Here is a 25,587-nt window from a genome sequence, read left to right on the forward strand (position 1 = left end):
GGGACACTGCCCCGTGCTAGCATAATGTTGCGGACATCCTTTTCTCATTGCACCTTTCACTCCATGTTGCAATGATCTGTTTATGTAACTGTTTCCCCCACTAAACTAGGGACTTGAAGGTAAGCACTGTGATGTACGTAACATATTGATATATGTATATACTTACATTATACATATATAACAGAAACCACAAGCTCAATCGATAACAGTTTAATGAAGGACTGAACATGCAATAGTTGAACCACACCATCAAATGGCCAGTGAGTGGTAGCCTGCTAGAATCAGAGAATCTTAGTCTTGCAAACTTGAAGCAAACTTAGAATATAACATCTTTAGATAGTGGAATGATAATGTCTATTAGTGCTATAGAATGGGATTTCACGGTATTATGTATTCTACCAAAAAGATCAACCAGGATTGCACAAAACCCACCTTTTTCCTCAGGTCCCTTCTCGGAGGATCTGGAAGGAAACAAACACGCAGAGGACAACAGGGAAGTGGGAGCCAACACATGGTGGTGTGACGTGGGGACTGCAGCATGAGCTTCGGTGCAGAACTCCCAGACAAAGGGAGCATGTGCTTAGGTGGGGGGGCGAAGGGATCTCCCTCTCCTAATGCAAATGTGGCCACCATCCCACTGGCTGACGCCTGCCCTTGGAAGTCACAAGGCAGCTCCGAGTGAGAGTAGAGGAAGCACAGCTGTTTCCCTGGCTGTGTTGAGGGAGCCAACGTGCAAGCTGCTCCCCGTCCTGCTGCAGGGATAGACACCCCTGGAGAGACCTCACCATGCACAGAGACCCTCCCCACGGTCAACACGCACAAAGCATTGTCTTGTATCTGACTCAGATTGCCAGTGGGGAAGCCATGGGAAGGGACCTTGCTGCAACTACAGGAAGCATAACTGACCGAGGGCCTACGGCTATGCTTGGAAGTCCAAGGCAGGGTTCATAGAGAGGCCTCGTCCCCCTCATGCCTGCGACCAGCCAATGTCCCAGGACAGGTAGGTGTACCACAGTGGGCAAGGCTCCTGGGGCACACGGGACTCCTCCGGCTCCTCTTGGATGACCTTGCCAGCTTACACATCTAGGGCATGTTCACCTCCCCTCTGCCCGTCTCCTTCACGTGCAGAACTTTCTGAAGGTCTCTGCCTTTCACGGTTGCCACTCCATGTTTTTCCTCACAGGTGTTTCCTCTGCTGAAATCTGCACACTTGATCTAGTTTGGGCTTCTGTTTCTCAGAAGACCCAGATTCAGACACCACTCCCACATCTTTGAGTCAGAAGCCTCCACAACAGACCTTCCCTGCTACAGTGTCTGGGCCCAGAGTTGGCGAATTTGTTGGGCAAGCAGTCTTATCTCGGTGGTGGTCACAAACTTAGCCCCGAAAAAATTGGGGCTGCACGTAGAGCATGTTCAATTCATATGTAAGTGATACGATTGCACGTAAACTTTCTCTGAGTGTAAGTTTTTGAAAGGTAGGTGTTAACATTTGAGAATAAAATCTCTTGGGAGGTACCAAAAATGTTTGTAAACATTTATAATCGTAGAGCATATGATTGTCATTTTTGTCACCACAAGGTAGTTGCAAACTTACAAAAGAGGGAAGAAATAAAGCAAGGAGACAGAGAAGAATATGTTTAATAATTTCAATTTTATAGAAAAATAAGGACATTTAAAAGATACGTAGGAAAGATGATGGGGGTGGGCATGTTGAAGGACAGTATTTATATCAAGTAATTATATGCTAAGCTGGAACTATGGTGTAAAATATCGTTACTCACCAGCACGGGGGATCATCAGCACACTTGTGAGGAGAAACACAATCATGACAGGAGAGCAAAGGATGGGCTTAGGCAGCAACTGGGACCGACTCCTGGAAGAGAAGCCAGTGGAATAGGATGGATGCATTTTCAGAATTCCCATGAAGGAACCCATAGACCCCCATGTCCTTTCTTGGTCCCACAAAGCATGTGGTAAAAGGAGAAAGCCCTGAAAGGCTGCAGGTTCCCGTTTTATCACTAACTGACAGTGTGCCTCTAAGAAGACTATGTTCCCTCCTTGAGGCTCAGTTTATCCATCTGTAAAATGGAAATGTAGCCACGAGCTCCCTGAAGACACAGCCGTGGTTTTCTGTACTTACTGATTGATTCCATGGTCATTTATTCGAGGCCTGCCTCGTGTCAGGCATCAAAGGATTGAAGATCCAGGAATGCAAAGTGAGGAAAACACACTCCTTACCTCTGAGTTGCTCATAGACTAATGCGGAAGGGAGGCAAGGTAACAAGTGCTGTAGTTTGACTTTTGTTAATTGAATTTTAAACAGCCCATACATTATGATATTCCAGCATTCCCGATATACCTTTGACATGTAGGCTTTGAACCTTTCAACCATCACTTGACATATAAATAAACCCGACAACCACATGGTGGCGCTGCATGCTAGCAAACAAAGCTTTTCCTGCAGCAGCTCCCTCTTCCTTCCCTTCCTTGGCTTTTGAGCGTTTTGAATACTTTGTTGCGGCCCTGAGAGTTCAACAGATATGCCTCAAAGGATGCTTTGGGGACAACGGGGCGAAGTGGGCAGGGTCCAGCAACCCTACTGCTTTTCAACTGTAGCTGCCGTCTGCTGAGATCAGCAAATATTTAATTTCAATAAGCCCTTAACAGACTCTAGCCAGTCTATTGTATATTTAACAGGGGTGAGGTGGTGGGGGGAGGAGGCAGGGAAAAGACCAGAGGGATTTTAAAATAGTTTTTGCCCCCTTAGAATATAACTCCATAAATAATGTAAATGCGGTCGGTTGACTTGTGCATATTCTGCTTTTAGAACATGTTTTTGGGACAACGTGTGCATGATAACACATCTTGATCCATACCACCCTGGTGGCACACATAGGGCTGCTGGATAAGGTTGTACATGTTGTGCACTGCACAAAAGCGCTTGGTCAGGGGGGTCAACTAGATCCCGAAAAAGCCAGTGCTTGACTCTGAAGCTTGTCCTCTGCAGTGTTGCATCAACCCGAAGGAAGGAGCACTTTCTAAAATTTGTTCTCCCAGATGCCAAGCCTGCCCCATACTCTGGAGGTCCTGCATATGTACCCAGGGCTGTGGCGGGTCACTCTGCCTGTGAGCAAGGCTTGTATTTATTAGGGAAAGTGTCCCAGAGAAGAAGACAGTGTAAGTTGTACAATCACTACTCTATGGACCTATCCCAGGGTCTAGTACAAGCTCTGGTGCCTGCAAAATAAATGTTTGTTGAATGAATTTTTTAAAAAAGGGTAGAGGGTGAGTTCTTTGAGATTTTCACTCAGCTCAAGAATTCTCTAGTCATCTGGTTACTGTCTTATTGGTACAACGCTCTGCTTAGAGACTTTTTTAGCCATGCAAATTCCTAAAGCCAGTTAATTTTCAAGTTAGACCGTCTCTCTCTCTCTGTTTGGTGGAAATTCAGTTCTGAATGATTCCTTCTCAGGCCTTGAAACAAGACTGAAAATTAAGGGGGAGACAAAAGAGGTCTCCAAATAGAAAGTGATACGCCCTGGAAACTGTGGTTAGCAGAAGGCACTTCAGAGGAGCCCAGAGACCTCACTGAAATGATACCCACGTGAATGGAGCCAACATGAACTTGGACAATGTAGTCACTTTCTGCCACTTAGTATGTCAGGCATTTTATTGTGACCATCACACTGTGACAGGTTGCCAGCATGTCTGAACTTGGAGTGGCATTGCGATCTGCTAGTCCAAGCTCTTATTTTACAGGTGAGACCATTGAGGCTCAGAGCCTGGCAAATCATGGCAAGAATGTCCCACTTCCCAGGTCTCCTGACTCCCAGTCCAGCGTCATCATAATAACAGTACCTACCTGTGAGGTTGTTGTGAAGACTGAAATGAATTAATCTTTATGAGGCACTTACAACAGTACCTGACATAGAGAAGTTGCTCAAAAGCATGAAGAATTAGAATGATGGCATCTGGCTCGGGGTTAAAAGCTCAATAAGTAGTAGCTGCTACAATGAAGGCCTTTGTGCTGTTCCCTAATCCCCTGTAAGAGTGGAAGGCCCTGTCTGGTGAATGAAGAAGAGTGATCAGTTTCGCACAGTGGATCTCTGCTTTCCTTTTGTGACGCGTGTTTCAGGGGTGCATTCCCCTGGGTCGTTCTGCAGCTCAGATAAGATGGCCTGAGGGTCATGTTCCATTAACCTCCTTGAATATGTTGATTGAATGCAAATGAGCCAAAAGGACTTTATTAGAGACATAATTTTGACTCTGCTCTAATTTATTTTTGCAGTAAGTTATAAGGAGGTGTGATTGGGGGGTTCTTAGGTAACGGGCAGAGTTTCAGAAGGGGAAGATGAAAAAGTTCTGGAGGTGGACAGTGGCATGATTGCACATCAGTGTGAATGGACTTAATGCTCCTCAACTGGCTAACACGGTCAATATTATGTTATGTATGTTTTACCACAACTTTTCAAAAAGTAAGTAATAAACTTGATGACCTTATTCCTTTAAACACAAAATGTCATGGACTGGGTCATTCTTTGTGTCAAGTGTTCCACTGGGCATGCCCCACTTGATGTCAGGTGACAACCCTCTAAGACTTTGGCTATCAAGGCACCTCACTTTCCAGACCAGGAACCGGGGCTCAGAGACGGGGAGTCACTTGCAGGGTGGCCCTTGGCCAGAAGAGGGCGCTCTGGCAATGACCAGACCCAAGTGGGCTGGTCTGACTTGTCCTGGCTCCAACACCCTAAACTGCCAGGCAGTCCTAGAGACAAACTAAGCAGCCCAGTGGTGATTCACTGCATAACTGTCACAATTATTAGTAGCACTTGCTTGGGACCCTTAAGGTGGCCAGCTTCTTGCTGGGTTGTGGTGAAACACAGCAGGTGACAGCTCCCCCACTGAGTTCCAAGAAGGGAAGTCAGTGCCAGCCAGAAGGTGCCAGTTAGAAGCACACGGTCAGCCCTGGGCAACAGTGAGGATGACCCGAATCCAGGGTGCATGCACATTAGGGTATCTGGGTGGGGTGGCGCAGGGCTGCTTCGGAAATCCAGTATCCTCCTGTTGGCCACGTCAGGCACCCTTGGCTGCGGGGCTGTGTCTACCTGGAGGAAAGACCTCCTTCTCCTAATTTGCCCAAGGAAGCCTCTGGGACTGTCATGGTCTCGTGGGTCAGTGTTGTCCCTGTAAGGCTCCCGAAGCCTTTCCTTGGTCTGTATCCCAGGTTTGGAGTCCCGGCTTCCCAAGCTGTCTCCCAATGGCTGGTCTCATGGCAGCATAGCCAGTGTCTGATCCCAAGGCCTTGCTGTTCGGACAGACCTGGGCTGGGGCGGGGAGTTCAGGCTCTGCCTTTTGCTTGTCGAGTGCCCTGAGCCAGGGCACTCATTTTCCTGGGCAGTGAAATGCATATAATGGTGTTTTTTCATCAGAGAATCGTGAGGGTTAAATGTGATAAGCCTTATAAAGGTAGAACACCATCTCTGGCACGTGCTACGTGCTCAGTGAGGACTGCCCACAATTAATGCTGATTGTGTTTCCACACCAGGTGCCCGAGGCAGGGTCATTGCCCCACACAGGCTTGTAGAATCCTCACTAATGTGAAGAGGTGGATTTTTCCCCCAGGTAAATTCGCCAGGTGCTATCTGTCTGGCATTGCATCTTTTCACAGACAGGGTCAGAGCGATTTGGGTTTCTAGCTATATTCTGAAGCAACATCCAGGTCTCAGACAGCCCTAAGAGCATCCCCCCGCAAACCTTATCCTCCAGTCATTTATCTCCTCATTTCCCCTCCACTCTTCTCTCCCTTCCTCCCTCTTTCCCTCTGTCCCTCCCTCCCTTCTACCCTCTCTCCCTCCCTTCTTTTCTTCCTTCATCAATTTCTCCCTCTTTTTTTCCCTCCCTTACTTCCTCCTACCCTTTCTGCTTCCTTCCGTCTCCCACCCATTTCCTTCCCTCCCTGCCTCTTTTCCTCTATCCCTCCCTCTCCCCCTCCTTCCCTTTCTCCCTCCCTCCTTCTCTTGGCTCCCATTCATTTCCCTCCATTGCTTGCTCTCTTCCTCCCTCCTGCCCTCCCCTGTTCGCTGTCTCCCCAACCATCAGGAATAACAGGTGCCTACCGTGAAGGTTCCACTGGAGTGCAGCTGGATGAATGATGCTAGGGTTTGAACAGGTGCAGACTGAGTCCTTTATACCCCAAGAAAAGACCCTTAGCCATGTGATGCCTCTCCCCACTCCTCACATCAAGAAGGAAGCCTTTCATGAATGTTGGCAGGTGGGCTGCCTCTGAAGGGAGGAGGCATCATAATACTATAGCTTGGAACAGGTGAAGGCTCCATATTAAGAGGCCCCATCTTGAGCCTCAGAGGAGACCCAGGCTCTAATTAGAGAACAATGGGTTCCCTGTTCTACCCCACCTCCCCTCAAAGGCTAGGAGGCCCATGGATTATGTCTCAGGGTCATCATGGGAACTCTCAGGGGATGAAAGACTGATGAAAGTCACGTGGGCTCTCCTGCAAGATAAAGGGCTGGCTTTGTCTGGTCTAGTTCATTCTTTAGCAAGAGGATCTCTAGCATGATTTTTTTTATGTGTTATTGGCCTCAGACCTGGGAATTTGATGCTTCTTTCCTTTAGGGCTTTTCTGCCCAAGCTGTGGGGTAGGGTGAGGTGGGGCTTTATAATCAGACACCTTAGGTTCTTCTGCCAGTCCTGCTACTGAGTAGCAGGGTGACCTTGAGCTTGTCACTGCTCAGCTTTAGCTTCCACATCTGTTAAATGGGCTTAATCCTACTAGGATTGTGAGGATCAAGAAAGCCATGTACAGTGTGTGGTATGGGGGCTCATTAAGTCCTAGTTCTCTCTATCGCTTCTTCATATCTCCTTGCCAAGTGTTTCTTTCCTGATTTTAACAAGGAAAACTGGCATTTATTGAGTGTGTGTAATGTACCACAAATGTTTTATAGGATTTTGCCCTCATCATCCCTGCAGCTGCTCTTCCATTGCTGCTTTCATAATCCTAGGAGCAACGGTGAATTAGCTCCACTTTACAGATGAGAAAAAACGGTGTCATTGAGGTTGAGGCATTGTAGAGGGTCATGTGTGATGGGAGCATTCTGGAATGCAGGTTAGCCTGGCTGTGAACCCTCTGAGTTGCTCTCTCTATGGCCACCTCCTGCAGAAGCAGGACTCTTCAAATGATTAAATCAGGGTGCATTTGAGTCTCTATGGAAGAACCCACTGAAGGGCTTCTTCAAATAAGTAATTACTCTCATGTATTGAGGTTTGTGTTTGTAGATCATTAACTGTTGTTCAGCATCTCATGTGATTTGAGGAATGAAGATGCATTATCTGTAATCTTTTCTCATTAGCACCGAAGACCCACCATCTCCAAAATGAGTAAGCCCATGGGCATCTATGGCTCAGTGTAGCAAAATCCATCTTTTCTCAAGAGCATGACTGAGATTGTTATTATGCTCAAGAGCATAACTGAGATTGTTATGACGCCTGAGCAATGCGAAGGCATAACAATCAGCATAGGTATCTTGTTCGAGACATTTCATGGGGTTCTAAGAAGGATCATTTTTTCCCCATAGCTTACAACAGAGTATCTTAATCTTAGCACTGTTGACATTTGGGCCAAATTATTCTTTTTTTTTAGGAGTTGTCCCGAGCATTGAGATATCACAGGTCTCTACTCAACAGATGCCAGTAGCACTCCCTACCTTGTTGTGACAACCAAAAATGTCTCCAAACATTGCCAAGTGTCCCCTGGGGGCCAAATTACCCCTGATTGAAAACCACTGGCCTTCAATATCCCTGGAACCTTGGTTTTTACCATTCTGTTGGTGGAATAAGATGAGAGTGAAGTTTTCACAAGAACTCAGACATAAGAGGAAAAAGTCTGTTCTAAATGAGAGTTTAAAATTTTAGATTTCATTATGATAGCACCTAAATGTCTCATTCACACAAACCCACAGCACTAGTGCACCTGTGCAGAAATAGGGAGACACACACACACACAAACACTTAGAGCCATGAACTGGGGCCAAGAAACAAACACAATCTTTCTCCTCTCTCTCCCTCCTCCTCCCCGTTTCCCTCTCCTCTTGCCCTTCCCTTCCTTCCTTTCCCTCTCCCTCATCTTCTCCCTCTCCCTCCCTCCTTCTCTCTGTCCCTCTCTTTCTTTCTCTTGACAACTTAGCTGGTCTTCTGGGCATAAATGAAATAAACAGAAATGCACCTGTACCTTTGCTACCTGGAAGAATGCAGTTTAATGATGTTACACATGTAACGGCACAATCTCCTTTATCAGAGCAGATACAGTCACTGTCTCATCTCTTTCACCTCATCTGTTAACCACTGGTGGCCACATACGCACAAATCAGTAGGAGCTCCAGATCAGTAACACCCTCTGAGGCTTTCTTATTGCCCTAGCTATCCCTAAATCAGGATACATTCAGCTCAGCAGGGGTCAATCCTCCTATGAACTCCAGGAGACCAGTTGGACTCCAGGCAGTGGTCAGCCACTCCTGGGCCCTGTTTTCCTCCTGCCATTGCTGCTGTTGTGGCTGATGGTGTGACTGTAGAAAACTGGCCCCAGGGAGTCCTCTGAGCCTTTGTTCTTGATGCTAGGTAAGATCCCTGCATAAGCCTCAGAGGTATTCCGCATTTGAGCTTCTTAAAGATTATAGTCATGCTCAGTCATTATTCCCAAAGTATGGGGTAAGTGGGTCCACACGGGTTTCCCCACAAGTGAATAGCCCCAGTCTTGGGCCCAAGCCATCCATCCATTCTTCACCTTCCTTGATGATAAGTTACTCTTTGGGGAACCTTGAGGACCCTTCCCTGTCAAAGGTCCTTAATATCCATGCAAGGGTTCAATCAAGTTAACCCATACTCAGTGAGTTTGCTTGGTTCCTATCCAGGTGGAAGTCCCTTTGCCTCTCAGAAAATTTTCTGTATCCTCTTCATCTTTGCAAAAGTCATGACGACATGTATTTGTGAGCCTGACATTTGCAGAACTTGGAGAGTCTTTCAAGTGTTCTGGAGAATAAAAAGAAATCTTTCTGCGTATGATTAGAAAGAGAAATGTCTGGCTGCTCCTCTCTCCAATGTCCAAGTTCTACCTCCCCAGGTACCCTGTGGTTCACAGGAGTGCCAGGGCACTCAGGGGTCTTCCAATGGAGGAAACGGTTTTCTACTTAGACAAACAGAAAGTGACTTTCCTCACCCAAGGGCAGCCATAGATCACAAAAGCGTAAAAAAACGGACGGCCCAGCAGAGTCCTAAGGCAAGAGAGTGGAGAAGGAGCACCAAGCACATCAGGAGAAAAGCTGTCCCTGGTAATGAGGAATAAGGGGTCCGTGCAGGTCCGTGCAGGAATAAGGGGTCTCTCACTAGAGACAGCACACGTGCTTTACAAGGAGACTCAGCATAGACAGGGATACTGGAGCAACCGCAAACCTGAACATAGTGAAAAAGGCACCTGATGCAATGAAGGTGACACCTCAGTATGTGGGGATGCAGAAGAAAGTTGACTCCACAGATGTGCTCAAACCCTGCACCTTTCAAAGAAGGCCTGGTCCTTGACCAGCTCCTGGGGAATCCCCTCTAGACCCTTGGAATATCCTGCCTGATGAGTGTCTCTTGTACCTGAGGCTTTGTGCCACGAGAGATAGTTTATGTTAACAATGTGATTTATGGCGGGGCCTTAGGTCATGCAGTACCAGCTTGACCTCTAGAGGGACTGGAGACTGAATAACTAAGTTTAGCCATGGCAAGCCATGAAGGCAGTCCATACCTACTCCATACCCCCACATATCCCCTGGACACCAAAACTTGGATGAGATTTCCTGGCTGACAATACTCCATATGTGTTGTTAAATATTGTTGCTGGGAGGATTAGATGCTGACTGTGCAACCCCACTGAAAGCTTGTGCCTGGGCTCTCTTGGAATCTCTCTAGAGGTGCCTCTCACCTTTGCTGCTTTTCATCTGCATTCTTTTGCTGTAATAAATGCTAAATGTGCATATAACAGTTTTCCCAACCTCTGAGTTCTACTCATGAATCATTGAACTTGAGGGTGCCCGTGGGGACCTCTGAATCCAGTGGGTCACACAGAAGAGGAATCAAGACAAGATATCAATGAAAATAACTCTCTAAACCTCCTCCTAATGATAAAGTTTTCATTATTGCCCACTTAAGGGGGCTTGGAAGATTATATAGTTCCCATACTATGGCAGATCTGATTGGTTGTACATGTTTTAGTTAACTGTATAGAAACAGTATATGTGAATCTCTCTACAGTATGAATTCAATTTTAATTTATGCTTTTGTTGTCTTTCAAGTCTCAAGTTTAAGTCACCTCAGGTATTATGTCAGAGTCTCCGTGACTGAACTGGTTTGTGCAGGCTAGTGTGCCCACACATCCCCAGTTTTTAAATTGTCAGGGTTGCCTCAAGCTTTGTAGCAGTTTCTTGAGCATGAACACTAGATTTCCATGACTTGAAGCAGGCAGGGAGTCCGGCGTTACTGTATTAATTGTGAGGCCTCTAACAAGAAACCTTCTACCTTCAATGTTTTGCACATATTCACAGGAGGGGGAAAATGCTACTTCCAAGAATAACCACTTTCAATTAATTGATGATCTAGCTGGAGCCTCAGTGAATTCTTCAAATGTAGCCCACTTGGGAGAAGAGCCAGGGTGATAGTGCATTTCCTGAAGTCATTGTTATGCCCTAGTGTTATTTTCAAGGTCTCACACAGACTTGCAGATATTCTCAAGGCATTTTTGCTTTAAGGCTGAAAAAAAAAAGCAGAAGAAGAAGGAACTCAAGGTACTGAGACATAAACACTGTAGAGACATAAATTAAACCCTGTCGGCACCAACAGTCTAGGCTCTTCTGGAGAGCAAGTGTGGAGCAGGGCGCTGGACAGGGGTCACTAGGGGTGAGCCTCAGAGGGTGGAAAGGACTCGTGCAAGACCCCATTGCTAGTTAGCAGCAGAGTCTAGTGCGGAGCAGCCCCTATTTCTCCATTCACTGCCCAGTGCTCTTTTCCAAAACCCAGCTGTATCTAACGCATCTCTACAGCTTGTACGAGGCTAATTTAAACTCGTTAATAAGTTGTTCAGTAAATGTAATATGTTGTGTGCACAGAGATTTTAATGTGGCAAGGACAAAAGAATTATTGAATTATGTGTTTGCAAGATTTCCTATTTCCTCTCCTTATACCAGATAAAGGGATTTCTGTCTTTGATTTCTGACCAACCCCTGTCTCCATTCCTAATGCCTGTATTTTTTCTTTCTTTCTTTCTTTCTTTTTTTTTTTTTTTTTTGGTCATGTCATGCAGGATGAAGGTGATGATAGAAAGAGAAGACAGGAAAGGTGAGATGAGGGGCTTGCATAAGAAACAAGGACCCTGTGTTTGGGAAAGAAAAAAATAATGGAGGCAGAAGGAAAGCAAAATAAGCAGAAGAGGTAAATGGAGACACAGAGAAGAGCCAGAAAGCCTGATTTTAGGAGAGCTACTGAGTGATAAGTTGAAAAATGAAATAAAAAGAGAAGTTTTAAGATGATGGCTTGTGAGAAGTGAGAACTAGTGCAGGGCAGAAAGAATAAGAAGAGTTTCTAAGAAGTGTTGACATGGATCCCAGGGATCCCAGCTGGTATTCTTCAGGACACAAATGGAAATATTGGGTTGTTACATACACTGTTTTGTTTGCTTGTTCAAATGTAAAACATTGCCAAGACTGAGCCCTATGAGCGCCCGGCTTATATTTGGGTTATAGTAAGAAGGGATTTTCCACACAGTTTAATGTAATGCCATGATATTTAGAAGACCAGAGTCCCTTAAGGTAGTTCAGGTAGATGGCATGATAAAATGGCCAAACTATTGGTTTTGGGACTTTGTTTGCAGAGGTGAGAGAAAAAAACAAAGCTGATACCTGGAATATCTGGGAATAAATGAAGCCTTGAAGCAACCAGGGACAAGAAGAGAGATACCATAATGAAACATAAATTCTAGTACTTCACGGTGCCTTCTTTTGCATGAATTATTTGTATGCATTTTTCCTTCGGTCAATAATTTCAGTATTTGTGTGGGGGTTGTCCTTTTGTTTTATTTTGATTTGTCTTTTTAGCTTACGTGGGAGCTCTGTGGCTAAGAGATTTGTCCAAATTTACGCAGAGAGCAACAGTGCTTGGTCAGGCTGACTCCTGCTGTGTTTTTCCCTTGACCTTATTGCAAACATCACGCTGTTAGCTGAGAATAAGAAAAATCCTAGATGCTCTTTGCCCAGATTAATGAGGTCTAGATGAGCTACAGCATTCCGAGGACATCTGGGAATCACTCAGAGTTACAGGACCCTTTTGTGTAATGCATTCACTGCAAAATTACAACATAGTCAAGCTGTGTACTTACTGTGCGAGTGGGAAACCCTTTTCACCCTCTGACAGATATATGTTGCATTCTTCAGAAACCAGGAATAGTTTTCAAGACAGTATCTAAAGATTTAAATCAGAGCAAGGAGGAATGACTATCCTGTGATGGCTATTAGAAGACAACCAGAGTTTTAAAGGTAAGCACATAAACATGAACTATATGGCCAATTATTCACAGCAAGGAACCCTCTGCCCATCTTTAAAGGGTGTCAGAGGAGAGATGGGAAAGAAGGCTGGGTAGGAAGAAGTTCAGACTTTGGGGCCAGCAGGACTTATTTTTAGAACTAGCCCCACTATGTATTAGGATGCATGACTTCAGGGTGATAACTTAATTCTCTGGACTTTAGTTTTCTCATATATAAATGAAAGGCAATGATAGAACCTATACTCGCAGGTTATATGAGGATAAGATAACATACGTAAAGTTCCTGAACAGTACCCAGCATCCAAGAGGTGCTCAATACATGGTGACACTTGTCTGTTTGTTTACTTATTTATTTTAGTGGGAGATGAAGAGAGAGAGAGTGGACTGCTGCTATCATTACTAGTGCAGTAAACACTTTGCAAAATAACATTCTGTTCTTGGTCAGGGGCGGCAGGAGCTGCATCAATGGGCTGTAGTGAAAAGATCACTCACCCAATTAATAGGAAGAAGAGTTTTCAGTGCAGGCTGTGTCAACCAGCTCATTGTATGACTCTGAGAATTCACTTCTTTCAGTCTCTCACCTGATACGTGAGGAGGTTGGGCTAAACATTCTCTAATTTCTCTTCCATCTCTATCATTCTGTGATTCTAGCACACCCCAGAGAGTTGTGCAACTAATTGCTCAAGTCAAGCTTGTGGCAGAGATTTTCCATGGCCTATCACCCCCAATTGATAGGAAAGCGCAAAGCTGAGGCAACTGAGGCACAAGATTAAATGACTTCCCCAAGGGCTTTCTGGTGGTAGTGTTGGATTTTAACCCGGGTAACTCACTTTCTACCAGAACACACTGCCATTCTGGTAGGCAATAAGATCAATATTTGAGTCAGGACCCTGCCAGGAAAACAGGACTTCGTGGTTCTATAGAAGGACTTTAATATGGTGAATCAGTGATAAAGGGCTGAAAGAACCAATAGGGGAAGTTGTGGTAACCCCACATTAGCAGCCACAGGGAGTTGCTAGGCCTGAAAGGACGGACGGAGAAAGTATTGTGGCCAAAGCACAGAGGGCAATGGCCTGTGGTGGCAGCGGGGACCACAGAGCTGAGGCTGTCATGAGGACTCCTTGTGGAAACCGGAACCACAGAGGAGATAGAGCCACTCCTGGAAATATTGCCCAAAGCAGAAAGGCAGGGGGAGAAATTCCCTGGTTTCTCCCTTCTACTGCCCTCCAATCTCCTCTCAGTATCTTCTATGGGATGAATTCACAGGAATTCACAGGCAACGTGTTCTGGGAAAGGAAGTTTGCACAAGTCAGCCTCCTTTCATTAAAGAACCAACTAGAGAAAGGGCAGGAAATGGAACCAAGTGTGGAGAGGCGAGTGATGAACACATGCAGGATGCTTTCTGTGAGCCTACGACCTGTACTCTTACGGAGACCTTTCAAAAGTTCCACGGACAGGATGTCAAGGTTGGCCAACTCAACAGCTGACATGGCCACTAGATATCTGGTTAGCACAGTTACAACACGTCAAGTGTGCTAGCAGTGGGATTCCCACTTGGCTGTGGGAGTGGACAAGACAGCAAGCACAACAGTGTCTTAATCAGCAACCACCGAGCGCAGCGTTCCAGGTACCGTGCAGGAACAATTCGATACATTATTTCATTTCATTTCATTTTGTTCTCACAACACTGTCAATATAAGTAATAATGCTGCTACTCTTTTATATGAATGGTGCTCCTGGAGTTGTACAACATGTGGCCTAGAATGTAGGCAGGACTATACCCATTTTGCAGATGAACAAACTGAGGTTCAGAGATGGAGTGACTAGCTCGAGACCACATAGCTTGTAAGTGGCAGAGACTAAATTTAAACCCAGGCCTGCCTGGCTTCAAGCCCTGCCCTCTCTATAGCACACTAAGCTACCTACTAGCTTTGGGGGCCTTGGTTCTATGGTTGAATACTATTCCTTCTTAGCTAGTGTAACAATCTGCGAGTCATACTTTCTTTCTTTCTTTCTTTCTTTCTTTTTTTTTTTTTGAGATGGAGTCTTGCTCTGTCGCCCAGGCTGGAGTGCAGTGGCCGGATCTCAGCTCACTGCAACCTCCGCCTCCCGGGTTCACGCCATTCTCCTGCCTCAGCCTCCCGAGTAGCTGGGACCACAGGCGCCGGCCACCTTGCCCGGCTAAGTTTTTGTATTTTTAGTAGAGACGGGGTTTCACCATGTTAGCCAGAATGGTCTCGATCTCCTGACCTCGTGATCCGCCCGTCTCGGCCTCCCAAAGTGTTGGGATTACAGGCTTGAGCCACCGCGCCCGGCCGAGTCATACTTTCTAACAACAGCAACAAAACTTCTTAGAAAGCTTCTGTGATAGAAGATATCAAGCAACTTTGGGACACGATCTGCTTCAGAAGTTCATATTGCTACATGGACTACATCATCCAAACTGAGGTGCTCTGTGAAACTGCCAAGTGTAAGACCAGGATTTAAGTTGCAGCAACCACAGAAACATGACCCACACCTTCATGAGCCAAAAAGCTGCCATTCTGTGCCTGAATTCACTTTGAGAGGGTACACGGCTCTCGGGATGAATGAGAATCTTGCCTCTATGATCAGGAGAGAAACTATTTAAACACGACATGTCCCATCCCCAAGTTTCCTGGCAGAGGCATCGCCTGCAAGTGGTAAATGAGCAATAGATAAATGCCCATGGTTATTACTTTACAGGGGATGGAGTCAAAGTCCTGTTCATAACAAGAATATGTATTCCTCACATGGACTGGAGAAGGCATTTCCTTGTGGAAAAGCTAGATGGTTAGAAGAAAATCAGTTGTTAAGGTGGCCTATGTTGTTCATCTTCTGTTCTTCAGGGCAGACTTAAGCAGCAACGCCATGGTTAGGATGAGCTGAAACTAGTGTTGAAGCACCCATTATTATACCAGCCCCTTGCAGGTATGCCCATCTAAATTCCTAGTGGAACAGAGCTGCTGCACGCACTGTGGAGTCAGCAGCAGCCTGAATAGAGGAGGAGCCATGGACACTGGACTGGGGCCTGAGGTAGCAAAGTTTGTAAGTCACCGGGAACTGCAGCTTTGTTATTCTCCAAGGAGTGTGCCCCAAGAATGGTTCTGGGGGCCCTAAATAAGAAAGATTTCAAGAGATGACCCTGGGAGGGAGATGATGTGAAGAGAATGGGAGTTTAGAGTATCTCAGTTTAAAAATGGACAGGATTTAGAGGGCTGGATTTCAAGAATGCTGTTTTATTTACTCTGAACAAGAAGAGAGTAGAAAGCTTGGAGAAGGGACAGATGGAGCTCTAGAGTGAAAGTCAAAGAGAGCATATAATAGGTGACCCAGGTGCTTAAAAGGCAAGGTAGTCCTGAATAGGGACATGCCAGAGACTTGGTCTCCTATCTTTGCTGCAGCTACATTGAACATCTCAGTGGTCCTTAGATGCCCCAGGCTGCCCATCACTCCATCTTTGCAGATGCTATTTCTTTTGCCTGGGAAACTCCTATTCCTCCATAAAACCCTATTAGTTATTTCTCCTGGGATCCCATAGCATGTTATTCAAGCCGGCTCAGCACTTGGCAGCTGCTTTGAAATTTGTCTTTTTACATTGCCAACTTTCCCACCAGTGTTTTTTTTGTTTTGTTTTGTTTTGTTTTGTTTTTTAAATCACAGAGCCTATGTTCAACAAACATACTATGTAATGCCACCTCCCCTACTCTAGTATTCTTGGCCAATATTCAGTGTATGAGTTTATGGAAAAATTTACTCTTCAGTGAAAATACACAGAAAAGAAGGGACAAGCCCAAGCAAACAGGTGCTTCATTGCTCTAAATTTAAACTCAAACTTCTCTCTGAAAATGTATGTCTTTTTCATTTATTCATTCAGCCATTATTTGCAATATGAATGTTTGCAAATGTGATATTTTCCAACGGGATATGATTAACACGTTTTTGCCTGGTTATGTGACTTGGTTCTATTACCTGTAATGCTGTATTTTGATTTGTGTTTATGACCATTTCTTCCTTCCAACTATGAAAGCCTCAGTTTCTGAGGCTATTTCTGATTCATCTCTAGATCCCATGGCTTAGCACAGAGCATCACAGATATACAGCAGAGACCCAATACACGTTGTTGGTGAAGTTAGTGAGTAAAAGATATCCTAAAGTGGGCTTATCCTAGACAATACAGAAAGTATTGTTGTGTAAGTATTTTTTAGAATAAACCTGTGCTTCGGGCCTGTGGGTCTTGCTTATTGCCCTCTGTGAGTGGAGGAAATGTTCGTACTGACTGGGGGATCAAAGATTACAACTGGAAAGGGGTGATGGAAAATGGCTGCCCACCTGGGCTTGAGACTCCGAGGCAGAAATTTTAAAAGCTAATGGATCTTGAGAGTAGTCTTTGAAAATAACATTAAAGACATGAGAGATTGGTATCCAGACCACTGGAACAGGAATATTCATCTAGGTAATTTAGTTTTGGGCCTACAGCCAAGAATAAATCCCAGAAGAAAGAACAGTATGTCAGCATTGTAGGACAGAAAATGTCCATGCCTAGACCTTCTTAATATAAAACAGTAAGTTTTCCAATTTATTTTGCTGGTGGGTGATTGGTAGGGATCTATGAAAGAACTGGAATTTAGATAGACATATCTTCTAATTATTCTCTCCTAGCAAATCTCACCAGGCTGAGGGCATTTGGATTAAAGAACCACTCAAGATCCTCTGCCATAATTCCACTTGACATGACACAAGTCAACTTAACTCAACACAATACAACTCAATATAGCTTAATTAATCTAAACTCAACACAACTCAACTCAACTAAACTCATCTCAACTCAACACAGCTCAACCCATCTCAACTCATTACAACTCAACTCAACTCATCTCATCACAGCTCAACTCATCACAACTCAAGTCATCTCAGCTTAATACAACTCAAGTCATCCCAACTCAACACAACTCAGCTCATCTCAACTCATTACAACTTGTCTCAACTCAACTCATCTCAACACAATTTGTCTCATCACAACTCAATTCAACTCAAATCATCACAACTGATTACAACTCATCTCAACTCAACTCATCTCAACACAATTTGTCTCATCACAACTCAATTCAACTCAACTCATCACAACTGCAGTAATCTCAACTCATCACAGCTCAAGTCATCTCAATTCAACACAGCTCAACTCATCTCAACTCATCACAACTCCAATTCAACTCAACTCAACTCAACTTCAATTCAACTAAACTCAATTATACTTATTGTGTCAGGCACTGCACTTGGTTCTGGGGACCAGCTATGAATGAGATCCCATCACGAATCTCAAGGATGTGACTGTCTAGTAAAGGACTCACTGGAGAGTCTCTTTCCTTGAGGTACCCCCTGCCACCTGTCTGTGGATTGCTTATTGCCTGACTGCCTTGTGGCCTGCAGAAAAGCCACACAAAATAAAAACTATAAACGTTGGACCTGAAAAGAAGCCACTAGGCCAGGTTACCTCATGTCCTCTGTCCTGGGACTCCTCTGGCCCATGCAGAGGCACTGCTGGAAGAAGTGGCACAGCTCCATCAGGCACGGATTGAGCCTCTGAATAGCCAGGGTGAGAGGAGCGGCAGCCATGGCTCCCACCTTGAAGAGCGGCTGAGGACACCCTAGAAGATGCAATCCCAGACCAATCAAATCAGTAAGTTTGGCAAGCCTCTTCTCTTTGTTAAGCCCTGCACCAGGTGAATATAGTCTTGTCCTGATCTCAGGTAGCTCTGAGACAGTCAGGTAAACATAGCATTCCTCACCATTACCCAATAAAGCTACTGTGAGCGTTTTAAGAGACAGGTGGAAAGAAGGTGGTGATCAAGTTCCTGGAGGAAAACAGAGATAGTTTCACTGAGAAGCAAATATTAAACAGAGATCTAAGACGTTGAACAGAAATGCATCAGGTGGAGGACATTTCTGATGCAAGGGACAGAGCATATAATGACTCTGCATGATGTAAGGGGATGACTTGCTGAGGGGGATTGGAGAAAACTTTGAGTACAGGGGGTATGAAGTATGTATACGCATGTGTGTGCACAGGGTGCATGTGTGTGTATATGTGCATGCATGTGAGAGCATATGGATATGTGTTTGCCTGTGCATGAGCATGTGTGTGCATGTGCATGTGTATATGAGTGCAAGAAGGAAAGAAGGAAGGGCAGGTTGAAAGATGAGACTGGCATGCTGGGTCACTGGAGAGTCAGGCTCTGAGTTTGTGAGTTCTCTGTTTCCATCAAGTGAAAGTTAATTATGTTTCCGTGAACCAGATTTTTCAGTGTTGTTTAATTTTTAGTTTTTAGGAGAAGGAAGGCCAAAGATAAAAGAAGGAGAGAACAAATTATTTTTAATAAAAATTCCAACTCATTGGGATCTGCTGAGGCTCAGAAAGCTACCTATGGGTATACCTACATTTCCTTATTGGAAAATAGGAAGACCCATTCCTATCATATAGGATGACTGGAAGGATTAAATGAGACCATTTATTTAAAGTATATTGCATATTGCAAAGTTGTTGGCATGAAACAAACAATAAATAATAGCAATTATTATTATTTATTAAAAATGTATTGAGCTCCACTGCAAGCTAGGCACTGGTGACAGCCACTAGAGCTACCACAATGAATAAGAAGAAAAAGGGCCTTCCTTCCTCTCACAGAGCTTACTTTCTAGGGACTAGAAGGTTATATTACAATATTACTAATAATCTTCCAACAAAGGTTCACTAATCACTATCAGGAAAAATTATCTAAAACCTGGAAATAAACAAAAAGGATTACCGAATAGCCTTTTAATGCAGTTTTGGTTGTTGTCTAGCAGACTCTCTGGGGACTGTCTGGGTAAAAAGAATTGTGCACCATTAATTGACTTTCTATTGAATGGGTGATTTTACAACTATCAAGGGGTAGATGTTAACTGATAGCAATATAAATAATTCTTGTCTAAGAGCAATGCTAATGATTTCTGTCCATAGCAATGTAAATGAATTTTGTCTGGTAGAGGTGCAGTTGATTTTTGTCCAGTAAAAAAAAAAGAGTTTATTGCTGTGGGATATCAATTCATTTGAGAATTCCTTTGACTGACTACATAAATCTTTTTCCCTCAAATTCCGCATTGAACCAATCTTCACATCTTTCTGGTTTCCTCATTATTTAATGAATTCAATAATATCTCTGATATGTTGACATGTGTTCATTTAATATTATTCTGTCATGTTTCAACATTTTTCAAAATTATAATTTATCAGTAATTACTTATTTTTATTTTTTGTTTCTTGTAGAGATTTCTTGCTACGTTGCCCAGGCTGGTCTGAAACTCCTGGGCTCAAGTAATTTTCCCACCTCAGCTTCCCAAAGTGCTGGAATTACAAGTGTGAGCCACCACACCTGGCCAGTAATATATTTATTTAAGTGGAGAAGGGGCTCATAATGTTAGCAGAAGACTTTTTAAAAAGGTAGAAAGAAAATACTTTATTCTGAGTTAACTAGAACATAAACCCTCCAGAACATTGATCAATTTGCATGAATGTGCCCCGACTTTTTCTCTATCAGTTATTGAGCAGTTGCTACATATCACACACTCTCCTAAGATCTTTGCGTACATTATTTTATCTAATTCTCATAAATCTTGTAAAGTAGACATCAGAAGTATACAGAAGAGGACACAGAGGGTCTGAGTAATTCTGCAGTTGTATCAGTTATGCAACAGAGAGTAACTCCAGCAAGGTCTGACTCTGAAGCCTGTGCTCATAACCATCACACTTCACTACTTGAACATAATTAACATTTCCAAGGCTTGATTTCCATGCCCCTTGCCCCATCCCATCCCATCCATCCTTCTCTAACTCAGGAAATGACACTTGGGATATCCACTTAGTTGCTCACACTTGGGCATGATTTTTGGTTCCTTCCTGTGCTCACTCCAACATCCTCTTGGGTTCTGTCTCCTAAATATCATCCAAGTCTCCCTATCCACACAGTCAACTCCACTTTCCAGTCACCATCACCACTGGCCATCATTAGCACAACAGTCACCTCGCAAGTTTCCCTGCTCCCAGCCTCTCCCATTCCTCCCCATTCTGCAGTCAGAGAAAGTTTTCTGCAATGCAAATCTGATCACATTACTCTCACTTGCCTCAGAATTCTACACTCCTTGACATGGTGACAAAATCCTGTTAATCTCACTCTTTGCTACCTCTCTAGCCTCATTCCACACTACCCTCACCTTCAGCACCTTCAGCATCAGTCCTTTTAAGGTATAGTGCCTTTGCTTGAGCTATGCCTTTGCTTAGAATGCACCTTGTTCAGATGCCACATTCCCAATCAATAAACTCTTAAACCATCCCCTCACCTGAAGGTAATCTCTTCCTCTCTGGATATACATAGCAGTTTCTGCTTCTCTTACGAATCTAGCCACTTTTTTTTTCTCAATTGCAGCTTTTTTTTTTTTTCCCCACATATGGCATATCTTGGGAAAGGTGACACAGAGGTGTGGAATAAGCACAAGCTTTGAAATTAGATCTGGGGTCAAATGTAGTCTCCTTTTATATGTAGAAATCACCATAATTCCTTGATGAGATATTGCCTCTCCTGCAGAATTATTGTGAAGAGAAAGTAAAAACAGGCCTCGCATAGTGCCTAGCAGTACAGTAGGAGCTCAATAAATATTTATTAAATGGATGAATGAGTGGATGCCAAATACTCTGTGGCATGATTTTTTTTTTTTTTTGGATGAACAGAATAAGTTACTGAGAAATGCCAGAACCCCTTTAATTTACAATTGTATTTTTCATTACATAGGTAGATAGATAGATGACAGATGGATAGGCAAATATCTATGATATGAAAGTTAAGAAATAATGATAACTAGATAGATAAATAGGTATGGATGGATAGGTGGGTTGATTAAAGGATGGATGGATAGATAGCTTGGATAAATATCTATTAGATAGATGACAGAGGAGTGGGTAGATTAATAGATAGATATGGTAAATGCCTATTAGGTAAGTAGATAGAGCTAACAAGAGAGACAGATAGATATACCTATACAGATAGCTATAGACACATGGATATAGATACAGATATAGATGTAGATATGGATACAGACACCAATATAGACATAGATATAGATACAGTCATCCTGTTTTCTAAAACTCGGTCTCACAACTGCCTCCATCTGCATCACTGTGTTTCTTTAGAACTCCTGGGAGAAAAGGGATATAATTTCCTTAGTAGCACAATCACATCTTTGTGTCTGAAAGATTCATTCACTATTCACTGCAGGCTGAGAGTAAGGCTGGGGCAGATCTAAGGTGACATGAAAAAGGAGAGGAGGCAGGGTCCAGCAGTTTAATAATGCCCTGTTGACATATGACTGGATGGTCCAGGAGCTGGTGTACAAAGGTATTCAGGAGTGGGAGGAGCCTGAGGACTCAAGCAGCTTTGAAGCACTCATTTTGTATCCATTTCTTTCTTATGGAAACTGGCTCAACAGAAAAGAGGAGAGTGAGATGTCCAAAAGTTGGAAAAATGCATCAAAAACCACAGTAACTCAAGTCCTCAGCCTCTGTCAGGAGTTCTGGAAACAGAGCTACAGACCCAGGAAATGGTCTTTTTCTAGATCCATGAGAATTAACTGTGCAGGGATGGAAAGGGTAGGGTATCCCTTAACACAGAACAACAGGACATCACACCCAGCAAATGAAGTTGCATTTTGGAGTCATCTTTTTTATTCCTTCCTCCTTCACTGCTATCAACCCTGATCATTGCAAGAGCAGCTTCTGTTTGCTAAGTGCCCAGCATGCTGCCCAATAGACAGTCACTCGGTAAAAGTTGATTGAATTAAGTTCTACAGAGCTCTATACTTCCAAACCACGTCCACAAACATTATTTTACTTAATACAAAATCTTGTGGGAAAGAAAAAAAAACAGGCATTTTTAGTGCCCACAAAAATTGCAATTATTCTTGCTTTACAGTTGAGGGAACTGAATCCTGGAAGTTGAGTACTGGAGACCACCTCACCAGTAAATGGCTGAGCTAAGATTTGAATCCCAGGAGTCTGATTCTAAATTTACCAAACAAACCTCTCTTTATTCTACTACATGACCTTGTTCAAAATAAACACAAGCAATAGTAATGACTGGGCACTGGTACTCACTTGAAACTTGATGGGGTCTTGGGACCAGGACTGGCTCTTCCCCAGGGGTGAATGGCCACTCTGCAGAGAGATCACCTGCAAAGGGCAAGAATGGCCTTCCAGAAGTCAGAATGGAATTACCATGGGTGATACACACAGCAAGAAATTTATAACATCTTAAAGATAAATCATTCTTGAAATCTACAGGGAAATGATAGCCAAAAAAGGGGAAGTGATTTATGCAAGACCACACGGCAATTTAGCAGCATGGCAAGGCTTATAAACTAGTTCTCCTGACTCTTCTCCTGCAGGAAACAACAAAGCACAATAACTTGCTTAGATTGCTTACTGGTACCCCATCCCACCACGCCCTTGTCCCCAAGCTTCCCGCCCCTCCCATCCCCCACCCCCCAAAACCCCACTTCTGTATGGAGTTTCTCTTTCCCGCTGTGCATTCTCACCTGTTTGTGGATCTCTGGGGGCTGTTGCCTTGGTTGGACTCGGAGTCTGTGTGCCATGGGTGAATGCTCCTGGGAGATGAGAGAGAGGTGAGCCTGCATCTCTTCTAGGGGGCCCTGAGGGAGAAGAGGACCAGGGCCACCAATCCTGCCCTATCCAACCAATGTTGGTTAAGCCAGGTACCAGGCAGGGCTTTAAGAAGCAGAGATGAGTAAGAAATAGAACCCACAATCGAGTGTGAGAAAAGAAACGGAACATTTCATCATGGCTGTGATACAGCGTGATGGGTACCATTGGAAACCAGCTAACATTGGTAAGGTATGGTGACACGGAACAGGAGAGTGATGGTGTTGTACAGGAAGTGTCCAATGTGGGTGCTCCTGGGCAAAGAAAAAGTGAGTTGCTTCTCATTCATTTGACTCTTAGTATACACCTTGCTCCATCCCATTCCAGATAAATTGCCTGTCATTTTCATGAGAGAGTATGGGCTCAGTTCGACAATTTTCATATCATGTTCATGAAGCCTTAGTTTAAGGGTCACTTCAGGACTTGATCCTTGCTGTTAAGATTCTGGCGTCTGGCAAAACCAGCAATACAGTCTCCTTGTAGGAGATGAGTGAGAGAGAAGCTCAAGCAGGCAAGTTCCCTCATGTGGCTAAGTGGAAGGAAAGAGGTGAGGCTGAGAAACAGCTGAGGCACAGGTGATGGCCACCCAGTTCAGCTGGGGCAGGTGTGCTGAGTCAAGCAGCACAGCAGGTCTGGAGGAGAGTGGGCTTTGCAGGCACAACAAAGTGCATATATAAAGACTGGGAGACGTGGGCAGCTAGCAGTGTGCTGTGGCTGGAGTCTGGAGGAGGAAGGTGGAGGGCCAAGGTGAGGCTGAGCAGCAGGTAAGGCGCATGCCTGGAATTTCAGGCCCAGGTCCATCCATTGTAGTTGTCATACTGCTTGTTAATGGACAATGAAACAGGGAAAAAGAGAAGAAATCGGGGAGTGGGATTACGTAAAAGAGAGAGGAACTGGGGAATGAAAGAAGGAGCTTTCATTCATCTACAGATTGGAACAAAGAGGTAGGGCAAAGGAAAGGACAAGGGAGAGTTTGCTTCATGATCGTTAATTATATTGCTTATGTTTTCCTAGTTTTCTGTATGTGTGTTATATTCCAAAAATGTAGAAAGGTTATCAAAACAGACAATGCTAACTTTAATTTAAAACAGGAGAGGTAGAAGAGAGTACCCTGTCTTACCTGAGGTAGGGCTGTCCTGGGATGGGCTGCCAGTTGTGGCCATCATCCCAGCAGGAGGCGCCAAAAGGCTCGTAGTGTACATGGCTTCCTCGGCCCCTGCAGTAGTTGGTGGGGGAGAACGAGTTTCCCAGGGAGACCCTCCAGGTTTTTTCTCACCGGTGATCTGAGCCCAGGGCATGGACGATGTGGAAGCCCATGTCTGTCTGTCAACTGTCACCCACTGAGTTCTGGCCACCCTCCTGGTAGCTGCACATTCAAAGTGATAGTAACAGGGTACTGACATGCTTGATCACTTTGATTCAGATATGAAATTGTTGAGACATTGAAACCTTACCAAAGGGCAAATGCAATGTGCACCTGTAATATAGATAATCCAGGGGCTTAAACTTTACTCTGAACTGAAACAAATGGACCTAAATAAGCATTGTTTTCCTAAGCACCAATGAATACACACACACACACACACACACACACACACACACACACACACCTCTGAATCTCTAGGAACCCCAGCCATGTGTGTTTGGGGGTCAGTTAGCTGTCTCTCAAATTGATTTAATACATTTCTAGTCATGTGACATAGTGAAAAGATTGCGGGGTCTGAGGTGAGGAGATCCAAACAGATTAGTCGTGCCTCTGTCTCTTCCATAGTGTGAACTTTGGGGCAAATTGCTTAACTCTTTTTAGCTTCCTCATGAAAACGAGGATACCAGTATTAATAATAATACCTGCCCTCCAAAATCACAGGATTGTTATTAGTTAAGACAAATCCTTGGCTCATGCCTGGAATTTCAGCACTTTGGGAGGCAGAAGCAGGCAGATCACTTGAGGTCAGGAGTTTGAGACCAACCTGGCAAATATGGTGAAACCCCAGCTCTAGTAAAAATACAAAAAAATTAACTGTGCATCATGGCAGGTGCCTGTAATCCCAGCTACTTGGGAGGCTAAGGCTGGAGAATCGCTTGAACCTGGATAGCAGAGGTTGCAGTGAGCAGAGATTGAGCCACTGCACTCCAACCTGGGCAACAGAGCAAGAGTCTATCTCAAAAGACGGAAAGACGGAAAGACGGAAAGACGGAAAGAAGGAGAAAGAAAGAGAGAGAGAGGGAGGGAGGGAG

At 44.3% G+C, this 25,587-nt stretch overlaps 2 protein-coding genes across 2 annotated transcripts in view; both read right to left on the reverse strand.

The window, feature by feature from the left end:
- Positions 1-6,152, reverse strand: part of OC90 (otoconin 90) — a 34,926-nt gene extending 28,774 nt beyond the window's left edge. Inside the window, exons 1-2 of the mRNA XM_023223738.3 lie at positions 6,117-6,152; positions 1,782-1,873 (exon numbers count right to left, since the gene is read on the reverse strand). Coding sequence (XP_023079506.2) covers positions 1,782-1,827 — 46 coding nt within the window. The 5' untranslated portion in view covers positions 1,828-1,873; positions 6,117-6,152. The remainder of the gene's footprint in view (positions 1-1,781; positions 1,874-6,116) is intronic.
- A 2,098-nt stretch (positions 6,153-8,250) lies between these two features.
- The window catches only part of HHLA1 (HERV-H LTR-associating 1), a 38,864-nt gene continuing 21,527 nt past the window's right edge, over positions 8,251-25,587 (reverse strand). Inside the window, exons 11-16 of the mRNA XM_023222974.2 lie at positions 24,470-24,715; positions 23,226-23,294; positions 22,786-22,860; positions 18,097-18,250; positions 12,420-12,502; positions 8,251-10,798 (exon numbers count right to left, since the gene is read on the reverse strand). Coding sequence (XP_023078742.2) covers positions 10,755-10,798; positions 12,420-12,502; positions 18,097-18,250; positions 22,786-22,860; positions 23,226-23,294; positions 24,470-24,715 — 671 coding nt within the window. The 3' untranslated portion in view covers positions 8,251-10,754. The remainder of the gene's footprint in view (positions 10,799-12,419; positions 12,503-18,096; positions 18,251-22,785; positions 22,861-23,225; positions 23,295-24,469; positions 24,716-25,587) is intronic.

Source organism: Piliocolobus tephrosceles, chromosome 7, assembly GCF_002776525.5.
Source record: "Piliocolobus tephrosceles isolate RC106 chromosome 7, ASM277652v3, whole genome shotgun sequence".
Classification (NCBI taxonomy): domain Eukaryota; kingdom Metazoa; phylum Chordata; class Mammalia; order Primates; family Cercopithecidae; genus Piliocolobus; species Piliocolobus tephrosceles.